The sequence below is a fragment of the Molothrus ater genome, chromosome 1, assembly GCF_012460135.2.
Source record: "Molothrus ater isolate BHLD 08-10-18 breed brown headed cowbird chromosome 1, BPBGC_Mater_1.1, whole genome shotgun sequence".
NCBI classification, from domain to species: domain Eukaryota; kingdom Metazoa; phylum Chordata; class Aves; order Passeriformes; family Icteridae; genus Molothrus; species Molothrus ater.
The window spans coordinates 123,717,557-123,739,812 of NC_050478.2; the positions used below are offsets into that span (position 1 = coordinate 123,717,557).

General features: G+C 36.7%; 1 protein-coding gene across 1 annotated transcript in view; it reads left to right on the forward strand.

Annotated features, from left to right (window-relative positions):
- ZC2HC1A (zinc finger C2HC-type containing 1A) overlaps positions 1–21,407 on the forward strand; it is a 35,901-nt gene extending 14,494 nt beyond the window's left edge. Inside the window, exons 6-10 of the mRNA XM_036404177.2 lie at positions 1,500–1,648; positions 2,439–2,538; positions 3,217–3,325; positions 15,323–15,430; positions 16,095–21,407. Of these exons, the coding sequence (XP_036260070.2) occupies positions 1,500–1,648; positions 2,439–2,538; positions 3,217–3,325; positions 15,323–15,430; positions 16,095–16,281 (653 nt within the window). The 3' untranslated portion in view covers positions 16,282–21,407. The remainder of the gene's footprint in view (positions 1–1,499; positions 1,649–2,438; positions 2,539–3,216; positions 3,326–15,322; positions 15,431–16,094) is intronic.
- The last annotated feature ends 849 nt before the right edge of the window (positions 21,408–22,256 follow it).

Genomic DNA, 22,256 nt, shown 5'->3' on the forward strand with positions numbered 1-22,256 from the left:
TTATTTTGATTAATTTTTGTTTTATAAAGCTTACATGGAATCCTAGAGGTTCTTCTGGACAGTATGAGCAGTACTTTCAGAGAGCCAAGTGTTTTACAAAAGAATGAAGATACAATTCCTGATTCCTAAAAGTATACATTCATCCTTTCTAGTCTGATACATTTGTGGGCTTTGAAAGTTTTCTGTGGGACCTGAGCTCTGCGCTAGTCAGGTATAGGATATTGTCTAGGGGTTTTCACAGCTGCTTAATTTTTTTTCTTTTTCTTTTAGTTCCTTTTGAATAATTTTGGTTTGACTACATAGCTATTACAGTTCTGTTTCTGATTTTTTGTCTTTTAAGGTGTAGTTGTTGCTCAAGTGTTCTGACAGTAGCAGAGAATATGTAAAATAAATAAATAAATAATTGTTGTTGTTACCCCATGAGATTCCCATGCTTCTTCCCATGTCACTTCTCTGTGTTCTTCCTCTGTCCTTAGGTCACGCTTCTTGGGTCACAGTTCATGGTTTGGTGGTCATTACATCATTTAACTTACTCAAAACTGTTTATAAATATTTAAAGGGACAAGTATTTAAGCCTGATCTACTGCATTTGGACTAGTAACATGTAATCCAAAACTTATTTTAGATTTTATTATATCTAATTGTAATTTTGGAGGCAGTGATTGTTGAATTTCATCTCATTTTCTTCAATACATTTCTAAAATGACCTAGAAACACTAATTCAGCCTGCTTTGGCAGTATCAGTTGTCTGAAACTGTAGTCCAAACATATAATTTTCCAAGGACACTGTATTTTAAGGTGTGTATTTCCAGCATACAGATGATGTATCTTTTAATATTTTAAGCATTTCTGTAGCCCTTTCTGTTTTTTCCCCAATAAGAGTAATATTCATGTATGTAATACTGTTTGCAATGTGACAAAATTAATCTGGCAGGAGTAACATGGTCACCAGTTACTTTCTTTTGCATGTCTCTAGAGATAGATCCTTATTTTGGCTGATTTTCTATTGATTATTTGTTAAATTTCTGATTTTTTTAGTAATGATCACTTGCAATATTGCAGTTAGTATTTCTCAGTTCTTTCAAATTCGTCAGAGGAAACAGATTTGTTGTCTTTTGCTGCTTGTGTGGGAAAGGTTTTAATGTATTCCCATATCTTGAACAAACTGAACTGTTTGTGATTTTTTTTGATTGTTTGTTTGTTTAGCTTCTTCTCTACTTCCTTCCAGCTGATCTCTGTGCCATGTCCCTTTACCTCTTTGGCTACCTTCTCTGCAGAATAGCATCACTTAAAGTGTTTCTGATTTTGCTTAGGTTATTTCTAATCCTCAGCTACTTTTATCCATCAAAAGAGAATATGCTTTTACCTAGCAATCTGTATTTCATTTTCAGATTCAAAAAGCCATCATTTCCCCTGGAGGGGAGGCTGGCCTTTAAAAGACTTTAAAACACTGTCATTTTTAAAACAGATTATTAATGTTATATTTCTGTGTTTTTAAGATTACATTCAGTGTCCATACTGCCAGAGGAGATTTAATGAAAATGCAGCTGACAGGCACATCAATTTCTGTAAGGAGCAAGCTGCACGTATCACTAATAAGGGAAAATTGGCAGCTGATACCAAAGGAAAGCTTCCTACTCGAACTCAGGTGAGCTATAACACTTTTCTTAACTTGCAACTTGCATTCAATGTCAAATCAAGCTTGTTAAATAGTGTGTTACTTTTAAAAAGAATGAACTATTTCATTCTGTAATTTTATTATTTGCACTCACTGAAATTAGACACTAAGCATGGATGAGGCTTTTGCTTTCTTAAACTGCAGAGATCCACAAGTCAGATGGCAGCAGTTACAAAACGAAAACCAGTCATAAATGTAAATGAGGAAATGTGCAAATGACAAGTAAAGATAGCTGGAAGAAAGAGAGATGCAGTTTTTTTAAAGGAAGTTGAATTTCTGTTGTGCTAGTTTCTAAATTCAGGTGTAGACTTGTTTAAGGGGCAAACAAAGTTACCTGACTACAGGATAACTGACCAGCAGTAGAGTGGCTAATTAGAGGCCTTAGAGGGATTCAGGTGTACTACACAGTATTTTGAATTAGTGCAGGGACTGGTCCAGACCACACAGGTGAAAGTAAGATTTGGATTTGAAAGACAAAAATAATTCTACCTTTGAGTATTTGCTTTTAAATTAATTGGTAATGAGATTATGCTTTTAATCTTAACAGAGCCACTAAGTTAGGGAATGTTTCCTGCTAGTATTATCTGTAAGTACTAGAAAACAGACTATCAGAAACCATTTGCATGTTCCCATACCAGAAACAGGTTACCTAGTAGGAAATCATCCTCTCTTCTCCCACAGTACCTGAAAGAACTACTTGTTGTGTTATATAGATAGCTTGATTTAATTGCTTAAATTTCTAGGTTGTATTTTGTTACAGTACAAACCTGCTCCAGTTAAGAAGATGCCTTCTTTAGGATCAACACCATCACCATCATCACGCTTACCACAGCCAAGTGGTGTTAGCAAAACTGTTGTAGGTATGAAATGGATGTTATTAATTGTTCCATGTCCTTTTTTAATAATAATTCTCAAACTATGCAGTAAAAATTGATTGTTTATTTGATATAGTGGTCTGTAAAATCTCATTTAAAATAAATTTGGAAGGGGCATTGATTGCCATTTATCTAAAAAGACTCTTGAACACTTAGGATTCTGGTTTATATACTTGGTCTTTTTTTTTTTTTCTGAATTGAATATGAAAAATCATTTGGGGTAGTAATGCATGATTGTATCGAAAACTGATCTATCTCATGCTTAATTCTGTAACTAATTTGTCTGCTGAATATGATCATAAATTGGTAAAAATACATAGTTAAGGCATGTATATTAGAATTATGCAAACAGCAGTCTAATTTGGGTTTCAGATATCGGATATCAAACATGTTCTGTTCGTACATAGACTTTTTTTTCCTGAGCAAAGTAATTGAGATACAGTATCTTTTCTTAGAATAAAATACTATATCTCAATTACCTATTTTCTGTACGTTTCTTGAAACATTTTCTTTTTGTATTATCTTGATACTGACTCACATATCTGTATTTCTAAAACTTTTGTTATGAATTTTGCAATTAAAATTTTTTTTAATAAATGGTATCATTGCAGCAGCAAAATCTTACATTTTCTTATATTTTTATGCTTGCCTTTCAACTGCAAGGTGTCTCTTCAAGTAAAGCACTGTCTTCATCTGGATCCAGTGGGAGCAAAATTCAGACATTATCACCAGGTCATAAAAACTCACCGGGAATGGTGAACCCACAGGCAGGGTGAGTTCCATCTAATGTTGGCATTTGTGCTTTATTTCATATTTATGTTGTTCTAGTTTTAGAAGTCTTTGTGGTTTGGTTCACTTACTTTTTATTTTTTTTCCTACAAGCTTTGGAAGTACAGTGTTTTTCATTTATCCTTTATCTGTAAATATAGCTAATGTTTAAGGAACATTGGAGAAGGCAAAGGTTTTATCAAGTTGGTTTACCAACAAAGAAGATCAAGAGATAAAAATAAAATATATTAAAATGAGATAAAAAAAAACATTAAAAATTATAGAAGAGGCAGAAGTGGCTGGAGTAATGAAATTTTTCTTGGTAAAAGTGAAGGGTCTTAAAAAAAGCAGAAAACATTAGGCATAATTTCCTGCACTGCATGGAAATAGAAGAAAGAGGTTTCCTCTGTAGACTACAAGGCAATTGTGACAGGATCTTCTCTCTTAGCCCAAAAGGATGGAGACTTTCTCTTTTCCCTTTCCTAAGAGGCAACAAATGAATGAGCACAAATAAGACAAAACCAGTGCACTTACAGCAGCAAGGAGTGCAATGAAGATTATTAGTGTTCAGTGTAAGTGCTGGTGTGATCAAGGCTGTGACTCATGCTTTGCTGGAGGGGTAGACATTTCACAGAATCTCATAGAGAAATCTGTGGAAGGGATTGAAGAAAAGTAGTGCAATTCTACAGAAGTTTGAGGAGCACTGAGAACACAAAACATAAAAGGAAGTGATTGCAATTATAACATTGGTGACTGAAAAAGATGTATTCCTATAAGAATGTGTATCCAGTTGGTGAAGACTGTATAATGTGAAAAAAAAACAGTGTCTTTAGTTCATGAGGAAGAAAAGGACATTCTGAAAACTCATGGGGTTGGACAGCAATTACACAAAACTAAGAGATTTTATCACTCTTAAATTTTAAAGGTTATGCATGAATATGAATTATAGCTCTGTCATGCTTCCCTCCTAATGTCCTTTGGATCAGGATTCAATTCTGTCCCTCCCTGCTCTGTCTACTCATGATAACTCTTTCAGACATAGGTCACATGCAGAGTTCATAAGGTTGACAGATGTCTTTCTTTTTATTTCCCCCCTCTCCTGGTGTCTCACTAGTCTTTGGTCAGCTTCACTACCATTTGTAGGCATCTATGCTGTGACTCTCAGAAAATCCCAGCCCCTTATTCACTGACTTTCTTTATTTCTTCATTTTTAGAAGTTGAATTAGCACCTACTGATGAGTAGCAAACAAGCAGGTCTGTAAACCACAGTAAAAAAGTCAGCTGAGATTATTTGAAGGCATGTTTCTGAGTCCAGTAGTGTAACCCAGCTGTCTGGGAAAGGTTTTTTCCTGTTGAACATTCCTAACTGAAGCCTCTATTTGTCAGTGAGGATGCAGCAATTTTGGTCTTCACTTGTTAACAAGGAAGTTCTATGTAATTTTACCAGTCAGTTGTGTTGCAATAAGCATATGAAATTCGGTAGAAAATAAACCCCCTTTTGTTCCAGCTATTCCTCAGAGATCAGAGGGGCTGAGTGCAGCTTGGCTTAATTTCTGATTATAACCAGTTAGGCACTGTGGCTAGTTATGTTCAATAAGAACTTTTACAATTCCAGATTCACAAATAATGTAGCTTATTGAAGCAGCAGATCATTGACTCTTGTTAGATTGCCGGTGATAAATGTAGTAGATCTCCAAAATGTTGTATAACCGTTCCCAGCTATACTGTGGAGGCAGCCAGAGGCACAAATCTTACCAGAGAGTCATCCCTGCTTTGGGGAGGGGAGAGAAGCAAGACCATTGTCGATGAAGTAAGGTCGTGTTCTCATACTCTAAAAATGGAGGATTTCAAATACCAGTTTTAGACTTTCTGGAAAAGTGGAGGTATGACTATAGTCAAATATAATTGCTTACCAGTTACTGTGATCCTAGTTGGGGGAGAAGCAGCTTCTTTCTCATTTTCATATCGCTGGGTGCATTTTTCAATGTATTAATTATCTTTGGATACCTTTGGCTGAATTGGTTGTAACAAAGGCACCACAGATCCCTAATAATTCAGTATCATCCTCCACCCAGGTGAGGGAGCAGTGAAGACCACCTGACATTACTCCTGTCAGCATGTTACCACCTCACATCATCTTCCCAAAGGAGCAGATTTGTAGCAGAGGCTGGTTGTGCATGGCTAAGGTGGAGTGAGGCTGATGCCGAGGTCTGGGTGCACTCCTGTTCTTCACTGAGACACCGATGGGCTGTGAGACCTCTGCCTCACCCCGGGCATCATTCAGCTGTTAAGCCTTGCTCCAGCCCAGTGCAAGATAAGGAGGTGGCTCAGCTCTCATTTTTGTTCAAACAGCCTCATGAATTCTCCACAAACTCACAGCATCTCTGTATCTTGACATAGTAAGTCTGGCAATTTTCCACAGTTGCTTACTGGACTTTGTTTTCAGTAGTCTTCATTTTCTCCTCTGTTGCTTGGAGAAGAAACTGTGACATGAAGCCAAATAGCAGCTGGGGAGATGTTTGCCCAGGTTCTCCCTGTTTAGGCATTCTGCTAAGCACAAATAGATGGCTTCTGGCTGGCACACCTCTCAGATAATGATCTCTGCTGAAAGACAGTAAGTGTTAGCTTGGCTTATAACCTCAATTGCCTACACAATTTCCACATTTAAAGAGTATGGGTGTGATGAATATGTTTCTGCCTGCAGTCCTTCTAAAAAACTTATTGTCTTCTGTTTTCCAACTCAGCTTTATGGCATTTGCTGCTCATACTAACCAATCTTCCACAGGTGGCTGTTACATGTGCCTTGTTCCTAAGTGTTGTATCTATGACCTGGCATTTCTTTTTTTTAGCTTCATTGTATTCACTTCTGGGGACAAATTTGTCAGAAGTTATATTGAAGCAAAGAGGTGTAGGAGCCAGTTACATCATGGAAAAGTTAGGTTTGTTGGATTGGTCACTGGTGACAATTTTGGTCTTAATCATCTCAACTTCTGCCTTAGTATTGGGGCATGAGGGGGAAATACATTGGGTTCTGTTGAAATACCTACAAAATTATACCAAAGCTGGGATAGAGACACTAACAGTCAATGTCCTGCATGAGAGTGAAAATAATTAATACTGCAGTGACAGATTTTAAACATTAAAACATCTTATAATTTAGGGTATAGATAAATGCAACTAGAATTACTTTCTAAAACTTCCGAACATTACCCTTCAGTAGGATTAAATAAGATTTATTTCTTTTATTGCATTTATGATTTAACCAGTAGAATGAAGCCTTAGTGTGAGATCTGGGATTCTGTTACACTGAAGTCAGACAGAGCTTATGCTGGAGAATAAGATGTTGTGCTCTTTTGAATTGTTAGTGAAGCAATTTGCTGAGCAGTGTTGTGTGGGGTTATTTTTAAGGGCAATCTTTTAAATGGAATGCTAGGAAATCACTTTTTTATTTTCTCCTTGACAAATATTAAAGAGCCTACTCGCGTTATTTTGACCAGGTTAAATTCCAGGTTTTCCTGTAAGAAACATGTTCCTGCAGTTTGCAGTAAGGGAAGCTGTAACTTCAGTGGTTTTTTAGATATTACTTCAGTGTGCAACCTTCCATCTTTGCCCAGATTCTTGTAATTCTGGATTTTCCAGAGACGTAATAGAAGAGAGGCTTAACAGTAGAATTGCAATTCTATTGTGCAATATCAAGGCTGAATTATGTGTACCGAGTGATGGGGACACCGCTGCCTTCTGTGGGGGCCGCGGTCGTGCAGGGGCGCGCGGAGCGACCGCAGGGGGCGCTGTGCTGGGCGCGCAGTGCCGCCCGCGCCCGCCAGGTGGCGCTGGCGCAGCGCGGGCCGGGGCCGGGGGACCTCGGTCCAGGGAGGGAGCTCGGAATTACCCATCCATCGCCTGTAAACCTCGTGTGCAGCATCGCAGCAGCAGCAGGCGGCACTATTACTGTGTACGGGCAGGAGTGGAACCCCAGCTTTGAATCCTTGCCTGTAAACCTCGTGTGCAGCATCGCAGCAGCGGCAGCAGGCACTATTACTGTGCATGGGCTGGAGTGGAACCCCAGCTTTGCATCCTCGCCTGTAAACCTCGTGTGCAGCACCGCAGCAGCGGCAGCAGGCACTATTACGGTGTACAGGCAGGAGTGGAACCCCAGCTTTGCATCCTCGCCTGTAAACCTCGTGTGCAGCACTGCAGCAGCAGGCGGCACTATTACTGTGCATGGGCTGGAGTGGAACCCCAGCTTTGAATCCTTGCCTGTAAACCTCGTGTGCAGCACTGCAGCAGCAGCAGGCACTATTACTGTGTACGGGCAGGAGTAGAACCCTAACTATGAATCCTCTCCTGTAAACCTCGTGTGCAGCACTGCAGCAGCAGCAGGCACTATTACTGTGTACAGGCAGGAGTAGAACCCTAACTATGAATCCTTGCCTGTAAACCTCATGTGCAGCACTGCAGCAGCAGCAGCAGGCACTATTACAGTGTATGGGCAGGAGTGGAACCCCAGCTTTGCATCCTCGCCTGTAAACCTCGTGTGCAGCATCGCAGCAGCAGCAGCAGGCGGCACTATTACTGTGCATGGGCTGGAGTGGAACCCCAGCTTTGAATCCTTGCCTGTAAACCTCGTGTGCAGCATCGCAGCAGCAGCAGGCACTATTACAGTGTATGGGCAGGGGTGGAACCCTAACTATGAATCCTTGCCTGTAAACCTCGTGTGCAGCACTGCAGCAGCAGCAGCAGGCACTATTACAGTGTATGGGCAGGGGTGGAACCCTAACTATGAATCCTTGCCTGTAAACCTCGTGTGCAGCACTGCAGCAGCAGCAGCAGGCACTATTACAGTGTATGGGCAGGGGTGGAACCCTAACTATGAATCCTTGCCTGTAAACCTCGTGTGCAGCACTGCAGCAGCAGCAGCAGGCACTATTACAGTGTATGGGCAGGGGTGGAACCCTAACTATGAATCCTTGCCTGTAAACGTTGTGTGCAGCACTGCAGCAGCAGCAGCAGGCACTTTTACTGTACATGGGCTGGAGTGGAACCCCAGCTTTGAATCCTCGCCTGTAAACCTCGTGTGCAGCACTGCAGCAGCAGCAGGCACTTTTACTGTGTATGGGCAGAAGTGGAACCCTAGCTTATGACCTCAGTTATTTTATTTTAAGTCATTTTCACTGTGCAGTGTCCTTTTTGTTTTAATTTGAATTCTCCCCTTCTGCTCCCCAAATAAAGGACTACTGAGAGAACACAGCACAGTTTCATCAACATAAGCTATCTTAGAGTCAGTCAGGCTTACTTTGTACGTGTACATCAGGATGTGTCAGCTGAGTTCTGCTGTGAGTTTTCTTTTTCTGCCTGGACAGAGTAAGGACACAGACAGTCCTTCCAGTATGAATAAAAGTGTTGCATAAGGGCATAATTTCTGGGTCATACAGAAGCAAGTGAGGAGTAGCATGTGACTGTTGTAGTCAGTAGGAAAATCTTCATTCATTTGGGTGAAAATAGGTTTTTATCCTTTTGATATTGAAGAACTAAAAAAGGAAAATTAATTCTATATAAGTTATCTGTCATTAGGCTTAAAATTTGATATCATGTTATGAAGCAACATTTGATATGCATTTTTTACAGTATACAGGTTAGTGGTGTCTTACATTTCTTGAGGTATATTGCTGTCAGAAGTAATCAGATGTTCAGGATTAAAAATTGGGTAGGTTCTTCCTAACCTAAGGGTAAGCAAACAGGTGAACCCCACACCCACATGCAAACTGTTTTGCCCATCAGAACCTGACACCATTAGTGGCCAGACGGGGATCTTTTGTGTTTCATTTGTGAACAGTTATGTTTGTTTATTTGGTTTTTTAATGGGACTTGGAAATTAATTTTTAATTTTTGTTTTATTTTGGGGATGAAACATACATTTTAATGTTAATGTTCCCCTCCTGGGAATCAGGTCTGCTAGTGACACATCCACTACTGTCTTACAGCTGAAATACAATATGAACAGCACACCAGATCAATAACAGTAAATTTTAAATTCCACTTACATGTTTACCATAAAGCATTTGTAACCTTTAAAAACATTATCTTTTTAAAGCAGTTTGATCCTTTTATGAAGACCATAACTTACAGAGTTTTGTTCAATGAAATCAAGATATGTAAGTAACTGTCTTCAAGATCTTTGCACTTCAAAATATTCTTGTAGTCATGGGGTTTTTTCATCAGAATGTGAAAGGGCTTTCAACTTAGGGTTTTTGGTTTTGTTAAGGTGTGAAAGAATACTGTAGTGCTTTGTTTTGACAGTATTATGATGCCTTCTAGGATATTTCTTTGATGTCCTACTCAGTATATGCCTGGAGTTCACCGATTACGCTGATAATTTGTTAAAGTTCAAAAATAACTAAGAAAATCCTGTTAGGTTGGAGTATGTGTCTTACAGTGTCAAAGACCTCAGTCTTGCTTCTCAGTTTCTTGGGAGTATGTAAAGAGTATATATGAGGTCAAACAGGAGTTAATTAGTTTGAACTAGAACATCTGTTTGGGAGGCTATTTGTAGGTTTTACTTTATGATGATAAGATGATAAAAATGGCAAATTTAACTTGAAGGTCTGATTTTCTAATCTAAGTTGTGATTTCTGAAAAGCTGCAGTGTTCCTTATGATGATGTGAGGGATTTTTTTTATTATTTTGTTGGTTGCCTTTAATAAAAATGTTTTTAAAATTAGATTTTTGATTTATTCTTTTTTGGTTTGGAAATGTTATCCATAATACTAAAAAAAAAATTAAAGTATTGGCTGTGTATATAGTACTATCTATTTTGAATGGGGTTTTTGTTGTTAAAACAAAGCTGAGTTTCTTTCAGGCTGTCCTCTATTCTGTCTTTACAAATAAAAAAACAAAAGGAAAAAGAAAAAAATTTTTCATCTTGCTAATTCTAGAGTTGCACATATATATCTGTTAAACATTTCTAATGTTTAAATTTATTATGACTTGTAATTATGAGCCCTCTTTTCTAGATGTGTTGTATGACATCATGAAAGCTGTTCTTAAAAGAAACCAAATGTGAATATATTGTGCAGAGTTTGAGAATAACTGGCATTAGTGTTTTGTTTGATAAAGAATTTTAAAAAATGTATTGGAAACCTAATCCAAAGTCTATGAAATCCATTCCTCATCAAAATGAGGAAATCCTTTTGTTTGCTGGATAATTAAAGTCTGATTTGTGCTTTTTTTTTAAGTCAGTGGGATTTCTTTGGTAATATAAGTATTGAATTGTGAGTATTTTTAGTTTCTTTTTTTTTTTGCATAACTTGAATAGCAATATAGCACTGTCCTTATGAGCACCCCTTTATATATTTTAATAGTAAGATGGACAAGTTAGGCCCACCACTGTGAACTGGAAGAAATGTGCAAAGGTTTCAAAGGTTTTATGATGCTAATACAAAAACAGACAGTACCATCAAAAGGCCAGATGAGTTGTTGCCTGTTAAGAAGTGAGTATTACAAATCAGTGTGTTTTATCTATTCTGCAAAAATGTTTCTCCTGAGGAGAAAAGTGTGTCCTTGATGAACACCAGCTTCCCAGTATGTCTTCCATATAAATGCTGTGGGAGAAGAGTAGATTATATCATTAGTATAAGAGTGAGGTAAACAGCTTCATAGAACAGGGAACATGAAGGTTTCCCTCAGATTTGATTTCTTCTCTCAGTGCTTGATTACAGATTAAAAGTAATGAGTTTGAGTCTTGATTGCAGATTAAAAGTAATGAACTGGTGCTTTTCTAAACCAAGATAAAACTGATTTGCATGATGCAAAGCTGAAGTAAGCATTTATGCCTGATAACTATACTGGTTTTTGACAAAGTAAAATTGTAATTTTATTCTCTTAAGGTCAAATATTTCTCTAACTCCTACATCTGTAAGGTAGCTGTGATGGTCCAAAAATATGAGGGAGGCAGACTTTGTAATGAAAGGTAAAGTCTTTGGTTAAGTCCAACTTACCTCATATAAAATTTCTGGATATTCAGAAGTCTTTATAAGATCTAAGTTTGGAAGGAAGGTTATTCCAATTATTCTAACCTTTTAGAAAGGAAATAGATACTAAATTGTAGTTAAGCCTTTGTCATATTTTGGAAGATGCCAAATTCAAATAGGCTGCATTTTAATTTTCTAAAAGAGAAATAAGTAATTAATTATAAGGCTCATACATGGAATGTATTGCTTTACATAGTAGAAATGTGTCTGAATCTCTTAATGCTGTAACCAAAGCTGTAGTATCTTTGAGACAGGGACTTTGGTTTTGACTAATCACAAGCAATGAAAGGAATGGGAGCTCTTTTTAAACAAACAGAATTTCTTTGTTTTTATTTGCTCCTTTGCATGTTTGGTTAGAGTTATAAATCCTGTGAACCATCAAAAATTAGATCAGTTTTTCATTTTGTAATACATTATTAAGATGTTGAAAATTTAGCTTGGTGGATTACTACAATTGCTTAAAACAGGCTCGATCCATAGAGCAGTGATTTGATTTTTCTTCTCGAGAAAAACTCTTTAAAAGTTATAGGCACTTCTGCTCTTCATACAATCCTGTTGTTACTCAAGTATCTACTTAGTTCAAGAATTGAATCTGCCTTACTGGCAGTAAGTTATTCAATATATTGCATGTCAACAGCATTCAGCAAGTGTGAATAGCTCCTAAACTTTCTTAAATTGAGCATAGCAGTGTGGATGGTTGCAGTTTTTGGCAAAGGTTTCTGGACTTTGGGACACATGCCATTAGTCAGCAGAAAGTTATTTATGACTTTGCATAGAACTATGAGTTGTTGAGGTAACAGTGACAGCTGTCAAGGATATCTGAAAACACTCTGTCGAAGAAGCAAGATTTATATATCAGTGTTTTATTATAGAATTCAACCAAATCATAAATGCATGCGTAGAAAAAGACAGGCTTCTTTTAGAAATTGTTTTCAGATTTTTATTTTGCAAGCAGTGGTAATTCAACTAGATGTGGAACATGAGCTGCTTTAGGAAGAAAAGTCACTTTCAATCTTAGTTCTTTTAAAATAGAAAGTGGATAATAAATTTCTGTAGAGTATGTCTAGATTTTAAGAATTCCAGCGGATGTTTGTATACAGCCTCATCTGCTGTCAGGCTCTTGTTCATACTTCATGTGATACAGTGTAGAGCAGGGATTTATATAGCTTTTCAAAACAAAACACAAAAGCCAACCAAACAGGAAAAGCAACAGAAGTGGACAAGGATATAGAGAAGGCAGAGATCAGGCAGATCAGAAGAAACCAAACTGTGGTAGGACAAGTTGAAATAACGAAAAATACCTGACTTTGTTGGAAGTCATCTGTCTCTAGAGATCAGATTGCTACTTAAGGATGCAATTTCAAGATTTGTCACCAAACATACATGAAACCTGATGCTAATTGTGTGTCTAGATTTAGGCTGAGTAAAGTTGTAGACAGTGGCAGCCTACTCCTTGTGTTCATTTGCTCATCAAAAATGTCAGAAATCACAGAATCAGTAAGGCTGGAAGGGAAGTTTCTGATCTGAAAACATATTTTAAGTTTCTTCTATCTTTTTAGAAAAGTAGTTGTGGAAAAAGACTGCAGAAACATACAGAAAGCTGGTTTTATACATCTTGGAATGAAGATGTCCTGATAAACCTTTAATGAGTCATGTTTTATGTGTTCATGTGACTTTGCCTCCTTTTTATCCAGGGTGGACTCTGCACTTTGAATGGCTTTTCAGTATTTCAATGTCCTCCCTCCCCAGCTCAGTTAGTGGCCTGAATGTTGTATTAATACACTGATTTCTCTGAAATTTATTTAGTATACACCTAGTACAAAAGCACCATGTGAATTTTCAAAGTACTTAGTGAGATAAGGGTGTTTGATACAGTTGAATACAGGGAAGAATAGTGGACTGGTTTTCACATCAATTTATTTCAAACATCCAAGACTCGTAACATGATGTTCACAACTGGTTCAAAGTACGCTCTGAAGAGACTTCAATTTAAGAAATTATTGTTGTTAGTTTTGGAAAAGTAGCATGTTGGTCCCAAGGTGAAAATGCAAAGAAAACTGAGTCAGCAATAATTTTGAATTTTTGTTTTTAATTACTTTAGGCTGTCTAAACAGGAATTGAGACACAATTCTATTCTTAGCTTCATTGTGTGATCATCCCTGATCCATGATGATCCCATAATGTTTCTGTGTGTGCAGCTGATTTTTCCTTTATATGCTTTTCTGTCTTCCATAACAGGTAAAGTAACAGTCCAGTATGTTCTTTCTACTATGGAGCTCTAATGGGTTTTACTCAATTTTAAGCAAAGGTCTCTCTTCACTGTATAATGAGATGGGGAAAATAGCACAAAATGAGTATTTAAAATCTGTACATCATAGCAGTGTAATTTAGGTTACATTTAGAACTTTTGTTCTAGAATTCTGTAACTTCTGAAACACTGACATAACTTTACTAAGTTTAATTCTGATATAGCTGATGTAGTGCTTTTCAGTCTGCACAATATTTTTTTTTTCAATTAAGTCCATCTTTAGAATCTCCTTGCAAAATAAGGGGCCAGACAGGGAAACTAATGGAGAAGGTTAGTGTTCTGCCCAGTGATCCATAATCTTTGATTATTCCACTCTACCTGTTGCAAGTAGAAGCCATTATTGTTAAACTTGAATGCTTTAGTTAGATATAATTTCAATTTAAATAATCTTGCAATTAGTTGCTGATTTCCACCTTTGTGCTTAATTATTTTATCACTTCTCCAGTGGTTGAAGTTATAGAAGGAGCTGAAAAGCCATCTTTATTCCATGTGCATGACATGAAGGGAGAAATGTTTTATGCAGCATGTCTATAATTAAGGAGTTATTACATGTTCCTTAGTTGTGTCAGTGTTGCATTTGAAGTTACTGGAGTTGAATGCATTTCCTTATATGTGGTTTGAAAACCAAACCAAGACCAGACAGTTTATAATTCTTAAAGGAGCAGTTAGGTTTATCTGAAGGGACCACATGGCCTCTCGGTGACTAAATTTTTTTTTATGGAGTCTTGTTTTAATTTTTTTTAATGTCCTGGAGTGAGTCCCAAATTAAATTTTATTTATGCATTGGTGTTCAAGAATGAGAACAGAAAAAATTGGTCATGCACAAGATGTCATAGTCTGAAAACTTGCCAAAGAAGAAGAAATCCCAGTGAATTGTAGTTCTTTTGAGCAATGATGAAAACTTCTGTCCTTGATCACTAATGATAAAATGATGCCCCTCCCAATTTATTTTTCTTGGAGCTCCTCAGATTTTTCAGGGTATTCTGATGTTTCTATACTCATCAAAACCAGCAGCAAGATATTCTCAGTGATTGGGATGTGCTGGTCATTGTATACTGACTTCTCATAATACTCATAAGTCCTGAGGGGAGCAGTTTCCATATCTATGTGGTCATACTATTTATCTGAACTTCATGAACACTGTGACAGTTTAGAAAAAATTGAGGCCGTAATGCCCACCTGGATATACTTTCTTTCTTCTGCTATTTATATTCATAAATATAATTGTTCTTTGAAGAAAAATGATTTACATCATTATCTAAGAAGGAAAATTCTTGTTCACTCACTTCATATTGGTCAAAAAGTATTGAAAATATGGTATCATTTCTACAGATCTTAAACTATTAAAACCTGCAGTCATCTGCTCTCTATTTTCCTAAAACCCTGCCAGTCCTAAAAAGTGACTTAAAATTTGTCAAAGTAGATATTAGAATGTACTGAGCAACCAATAATGCAGGATCTACCTGTTAGGAAGTGAGACACGTGAACAGGAAGCTCCCCTGTCCACTGTTGGTAGGAAATGAGTTATTTTTCATACAGTTAACCAGTGTGTAGATTGATGCACTTTTATATGTGTGTATATATATACATATATATTTGAAAATGCATATTCTTGTATGTATTTCTCTCTGTGTGTATAAAGCATCAGATATTTCTTCTATTTTAGAGGCGCAACAAAAACCCGGACATCAACCCCTCCTGGTGTGGCAAGAGCCATGAGCACGGGTGCTTTGACAAACAGAAGGAAAACTAGCAATTCAGACATTCACTTAAGGTAGCTTTTAACTTTGTGGATTTTGTCATTAATAGAGCCTTCATTAAAGGGGATTACCTACCACAAAAGAAGTTAGGGAATGTATTATTCTCTGCAGTTAATAGATGATCAATGTTATTTGGCTTGTATAAGGTGCTCAATATATTTTGCATGTTTATCATCTGACAACACACCTTTGTCATCAGCTGTCTCAGATGTGCACAGAAGACCCTGTTGGAAATGTGAAAAACTGCTTGGAAGCTGTTGAAAAAATAACCAAATTTTATTTCAGTAGAAACTTAATTAAATCTCCATGCTAAGCACGCAAATTGTCTTGCCCTTTCAAAGGGTAGGATGAAAATTGTGTTGCTGTTTTAGCCTTCCTTTTTTGACAAGCTAAGTTTTAAGTTTTCAAACACTCCATTTAATCTAAGTAGTCAATGAAATATTTGATCCTGTTCCTCAAACTCTGGTGGTTTTTTATTTTCTAGTAGGGAAGGTGGGTATCTGGAGATATGTGTGGGAGCCTGGGTAGCATTGTATATAAAATATACCACTCTATATAGGAAATGAAGGTATTAAAATGACAGTAACAATAACTATATTCATTGCAAAGATTATACTAATTTTACATTGTTATACTGAACTGACTTACAGAGAATGTTCTTCATCTGGGAATTTTCAGGTCTGATGGGAAAACTGGGTATGACAATGGAGACTGCCCATCCTCAGTGAATGGAGGAAGTGCAAAAAGCAGCGAAGGAATTTCACCTGTACAGTTGTCCAAGTTCTGCCATGCATGTGGAACAAAGTATCCAGTGGAATGGGCGAAGTTCTGCTGTGAGTGTGGAATTCGAAGAATGGTTGTGTGAACACATTCTTTAAAGCAGAAAGAAAACAAGAAATTGGAACATCTGCTATGTACTGTGCATGGAAAACTTGAGTACTCCATCCAGTTAGACTTCATGCTGCAAAAGTCAAAACATCACTTTGTAATTTTCTGAGTGCAATCTTCTGGTTACACAGTTATTTATAAACAATGATATGTACTGTATATAAAATAGCAGCTACCTAAAACTGTGCCATTCAAGGAAATACTCTTTACTCTTTGTTGAAAATATCTAAAAGGAAGGTAAAAATGCTTTAAGTAACCTAGGTAGCAGAAGAGGTTCAATGCTATTTTTCTTTGTAAATCCTACTAGGCAAAGGATTTTTTGAATCTCTTGTGTAGGGTAATGCTTACCTATGGGGAACAAGCCATGAACAACTTGGGCTTCAAAAGTTTCTCTGTGGAGGCGTTTCTTTCATCTGTGACAGTAACTTAGATGCTGTGTTCTAAGTGAAAACAACATGAGGAACTCCTTATAAATTCCTAGATAAAAGTGTAAAAAGTTTAGATCTTTAAATTCTTTAAAAGTAATATGCTAAATGGACTTTCCAGTTGCTTCCTAGGATTTTTAAAGAATCAAAGTGTAAAGACTACCTGCGAATTCTCTTTGCATCTAAGAAGAAAGGCAAGATTTTCTTTTTGTGGCTTTCCGTGTTCTGTTTTTCAGTAAAAACATGTTAATATTTTTATGTATGTATAAGGAAAAATGTGGTATTAATTTTATTATTATTCATTTTATTAAGTTCCTTTTGTTTCAAAATACTTGTCTTCCTCCTCCTGTGCTCCACCATGCCTAGCATATCTAAAGATGTTGTGCTTTGTCCTGTTTCCTAAGGTCCTCCTAGTTTTTTTTTTTCTTTTCCCTCATTTCCTCAAGCAAAGTCAAAGTCTGTGCTTATCCTACCTAAATGTTGAACTCTTATTTTGAAAACAGCCTTCTTGATGTATCCAATACCAAAAGAAAAAAATAGTTATATAAAAAGGAATGCTATTAGAGTAGTAGATCTTGATGTAAGTAGTAAGTCTTTTTTATTCTTATTCCTGTGAAAATAGCACAGCTTATGCATGTGAATGCATAGGGGAGTAACTGTGCTTCACTGACTTTTTTTTTTTTGCAATTTTTTGTATTTCTGATCTCAAAACAGCAGTTTCTTCAAGTTAGTAATAGACTTCACATTAATCCATTGGGAAGAAAGGAGAGACTCAAAGTTGTTGGGTTTTTACTAAGTAAATTAGTAAGTTACACATTTACTAATAAAACCATTCACAAGCCAAATCAGTTAACTTGTATCTTAATGTTGTAATTTATTTTGTGAAGTTTTGCTTTGAAGTACTTGCACCATCTTCATTAGGCGTGACAGAACAATCTGAAATAGCTGTGCCTTTCCCACAGTAAATACATTTTTTGTCAAAAAACTGATACTTTCAGCTCGCAAACACCATTAGTTTCAATTCATTTAATTTCTTTACAACTTAAATATAATGTAGTGTTCCATGGTAGTATTATGGTTGTTGCTTACCTTCTCAAAAATTGTGATTATCAATGGGGCCAATATGGACAAAAGCATGATGGAAGAAGAACATCTTCAAAGCAGATACCAGTCTAAGAGTGAGTGATTTAAGAGACTTGATGTAGTTATGTTGCAGGCCACAAGCTATTCATGTTTCAAAATTAGTTCAGTGAATGTCTTGCACTTTTTATACAATTTTTTTAAATAAATTATCCTTCATTCTGTGTACTCTTTTCACAATTGGTGTAAACTGGCTACTGAGCATGATAGGATGGATGACTGGTAATGATACTTAGAGCTGACAAATCCTAGCCAGTTTATTTTCTAGGGGTTTAGATTCTAGGATCCATATTTGGCACATTCATGTCTGTATTTGGAAAAACTGGAATTCTGCATTCCTTCCATAGATAAGTTTGCTTTGCAAAACTTGCCCTGGACTTGGGCCATTGAGGTCTGCAGACTGACTCTCTGAGCTGAGTCCAACAGCAAAGATACCAGTCCAGAACAGGTTTGATTAGATAGTGAATCTACTTTTGCCTGATGAATTTGCAGTTGTTTCTGCTGGAAAATGCATTTTTCCATTTATTAAAAATGCTTTCTACAAAGGGAATGTTTGGTACAGCACTAAATACCTTTCAGATTTTCCAGGATTATTGTAACTGTAGGAAAAAACATATTGACTTATTTCTCTTTTGAATTGTAGGTGACAGGTCTTCTAATTTCAAATCATTACTCATACAGTTTACTGTATTTTCTGCTTTGTGAGCTGTTTGTGAGACTCTTTGCTTTCAATGCAGCATTTAGTAAATTACTTGAGTAGCTCATCATTTGTTTCATTTACACTTACGTGATTTATCATGAGGATTATATAGGGAATTAACCTGAGCAGAAAAAAAGTTTTTTAAGACTGATCTTTTTATCTGGCCCTACAAAGAAGGTCTATGAAACATAATTGACTATTGATAGTAACACTGGATAATGTGTGTGTGTTGTAATCCACAGTAAATACAAGCAGACAATGAAATTCCTTTTGACTGTGTAGTTTGGTGCTGTATAGTAAGACTTACAAGGCCAAATATGTTTTGTGTTTATCAACTGGTTTTTTTACTGAATGACATAGGTTTCTGAAGTCTGTGATGTTACAGACCCTAGCCTGTATTTCTCAAGGTATCAACACAGATCACTGTAATTCCATCTCAGTGGATGTTTGTACAAAACAGTGGATTGGTTTTCATAACATCCCCAAAGAACTGAATGTGGGAAACAAATTTGTTATATTTAAAGAAAAAAAAAATCAGGGAGTTGGACTGAATTTTCAATCTTTAGTATATTACATGTGTCAGGAAGTTCCCAAATTTAATTTATTGGTGATCTACATACAAACCCTCTTGCCCTAGTCTTCTCCACACCCTTATGCCTTGGTTTTCATGGGATGAAAAAACATGAACTATGCACTGTCTCTTTATAGTGAAATTTAGTGATGCAATCGTTGTGATGATTCCCATACCAATGTATAACGCTATGACAGATTGACTGTCTGCCATTTTATCTTCCTAATGTTCTTACTAATGTTCTTCCATTCTTTAAAGAAGGTGGGGGGGTAAAAGGTCGATGATAAAACAAGAAGAGGCTGGTTTTGGTGTTTGGCCTGAGGGAGTTTGCATTCCCATTCTACTTTTGTGATTTTCTCTTTTACAAAGGACCTCTCTGTGCCAGGAAGTAGTGCAAGATCATTGGAACTATGCTGATAAAAGTGCAATGGAGTTATGAAAAATGCTAGCTTCAATAGTAAAAACAGCATAGCATAAAGCTTAATTGCTATATGATGTACCTTACACAGGCTTATATTTATGCATGATGCCCACACCCTAGGTAGTTTCAGAACTGGAATCTCCAAATATACAGCAATTAAAATATGTATTTCTATGAATAATTAGTCTTAAACACCACTGCAGGGAGGTGGGCAAAGGGAAGTGCTTCATCCCCATTTCAGGTTGTAACTATGAAATGAACATATAGGCAGAATTTTTCAAATTTGCCAAAGGGACTGGAGGGAGGGGGAAAGCTCCACCTGAGCATTCCCTGGCTGGGAGGGGGTCAGGCAGGGGCCGCTCTCCTCAGTGCTCCAGCTCTGAGCCTCTCCCGCGTGCAGCCACACGTCCCGTGCCTTCACAGGAGGGGAAGGCTCAGGGTGTATTGTAACACCTGACCCAGGCTTTATGCATCATGGAAGTGCTCTGTCATCTGCAAGGGACTGACTCCTAATTCAGAGCTGGTGCCTGAAATGCAGGGAGAGCGTTTGCATGATGCCTGATTGCTGAGTCAGTGGGAGGAGGTATGACTGCAGTACTTTAAAGAAACAAGATATGTGCACACTGATGTAGACTGTGTAAACATATAAAACTGAATGGTATTGTCTATGTATTACAAAGGTCACAAGAAGTGCTAGTTTCCATCACATAGACTTTGTATATCTTCAAGGAACAAACCTGTTATGAGTGTTTTTAATCTTGGCTGAAGAAATTGTGTTTAGTAAGAGCACTTTTTTCAGTTTTATTTCTATCCAGCTTGACTAAGCTATGAATAGTTAAATGGGTTGTATGAGAAGGTGGAATTTTCATCTTTGGTAAAATTTGTTTCAGTGACTGGTGAAAATAGTTTAATTGCCTTTCAAGTACAGCTTATTCCAACTTGTGATTGTTTTGTTGCTGGTTGGTTTGGTTGGTTTTTTTCCATCTGCTAAGTAAGGTTTGAGTGACCTAATTGTGTTGTTGGAAGAAGTGTTAGGTAAAAGACTTCATTAGCTGAATTCAGTAGTTACTTGGTTGATATTTTCATTCCAGTATTCACAGTATAAGAGATTACTCTTGCATACTAGTTCATTTTTTGGTTTGTTTTGGGTTTGGTTTTTTGGTGTTACATCAGTCCAGAATAATACACGTTTCTGGAGGATCCTAATTAGTCCCATTCTACTTCATCTTGCCAGAAAACAGCTTCTTCATATTTTCTCTTAATAAGTGTTCATTCTTTACAAAAATTATATTTTCCCAATTTGAACGTTTGAGTCAGCAAATCAAATACTCAGTTTAATATGGCTGAATACTGAACCCACATTCTAAACAGAAGTGCATGGTTTACCATAGTTCTATATTTCTGTTTGGCTTTCTGGCAGAACCATGAATGGATTTGGGTGGGATCTGTAAAGTGCTGAGTACAGTACAACTGTTACAAAACCTACTTTATATGATTGCTCTAACTCTTGGTGTTCATCCTTCATATGACACTTAATATGTTTCTCTTCATAAGTTTATTTATTACTGTTCTCTGTTTTTAAATGGCGTGTTCATTCATGTGTTGGACGTGATTAATTTTTTGAGCATTGCATTTATTATGTTTGCCTTGCCCCTCAGTACATGGAATATTTGTTTGTGACCATCCAGTGAGGTGTTTTTTTTGCCAGAATTCCTTGGTTTGTTTGCCTCTTATTTTGTATATTATGTTTATTTTAAAGTGTCATTTCTGTTTTAATTAATATATGTAAATCACCACCTAATGCTAATTTGGCACTTGTTAACAATAAAGCAAATATGCCAATAAAGCTTCTTGTGATGTGCAATTTTTTGTAGTCAAATGTAAAATAATCTTATATAACATAGCATACAGGTAGGTAATATAATTTCAGTCTTATTAATATTGTGATGTCTGATCTCAGGTACACAAAGAATAGGGTTTTTTAATTGGGTGAGATGAGATTTGGATTCCTAAGTCACCTTGAAAAACATACCAGATATTTAAATCAGTGTGATCTGCTTATATAAAGTTAACTCTCTATCTCCTCTATTTCCCCAATTACACTGAGAATTTAGTTTATGTAGAGCCTATCACTGTGACATCTTTAGTATTTCTTTTTTTTCTTCTTCTTCTTAATAATAAAACTGTAAGGCATAGTTAGCTTGATCTGGGTTTGTTCTCCTTCATGACATCAGAGCACTGTTGTATTGATGAAATTATTAAGAAAAAAAGGAAGTTGTTTATATTTTTCTTCAGAAGTTCATTTATGTGAGCAGAAATTACAATAAGGGTTTGGATTGCTATTTTTTTTTCCCTAAATATGGATGAATAGAGATCAATGCCTCTTATCATTCATTTTTTTAGGGGAAACTTCCTCCTACTGAGCTCTTTAATGTACTTGGAGAGATATAGATTTGAAGGGTGGACTATTCAGTGGAAAAGGAATTGACTGAATGGATACAGCTGGAAAGTGGTGGTCAGTGTGTCTATGTGTCTATGTCCAGGTGGAGGCTGGTATCGAGTGCTGTCCCTCAGGACTCTTGTTTTAAAACTCTTGTTTTGGTGGTCTTTTAGTATCTTCATCAATGACACAGTGAGATTGAGTGCACCCTGAGCAAGCTGAAGGACAGGATGCCATCCAAAGGGACTGAACTGC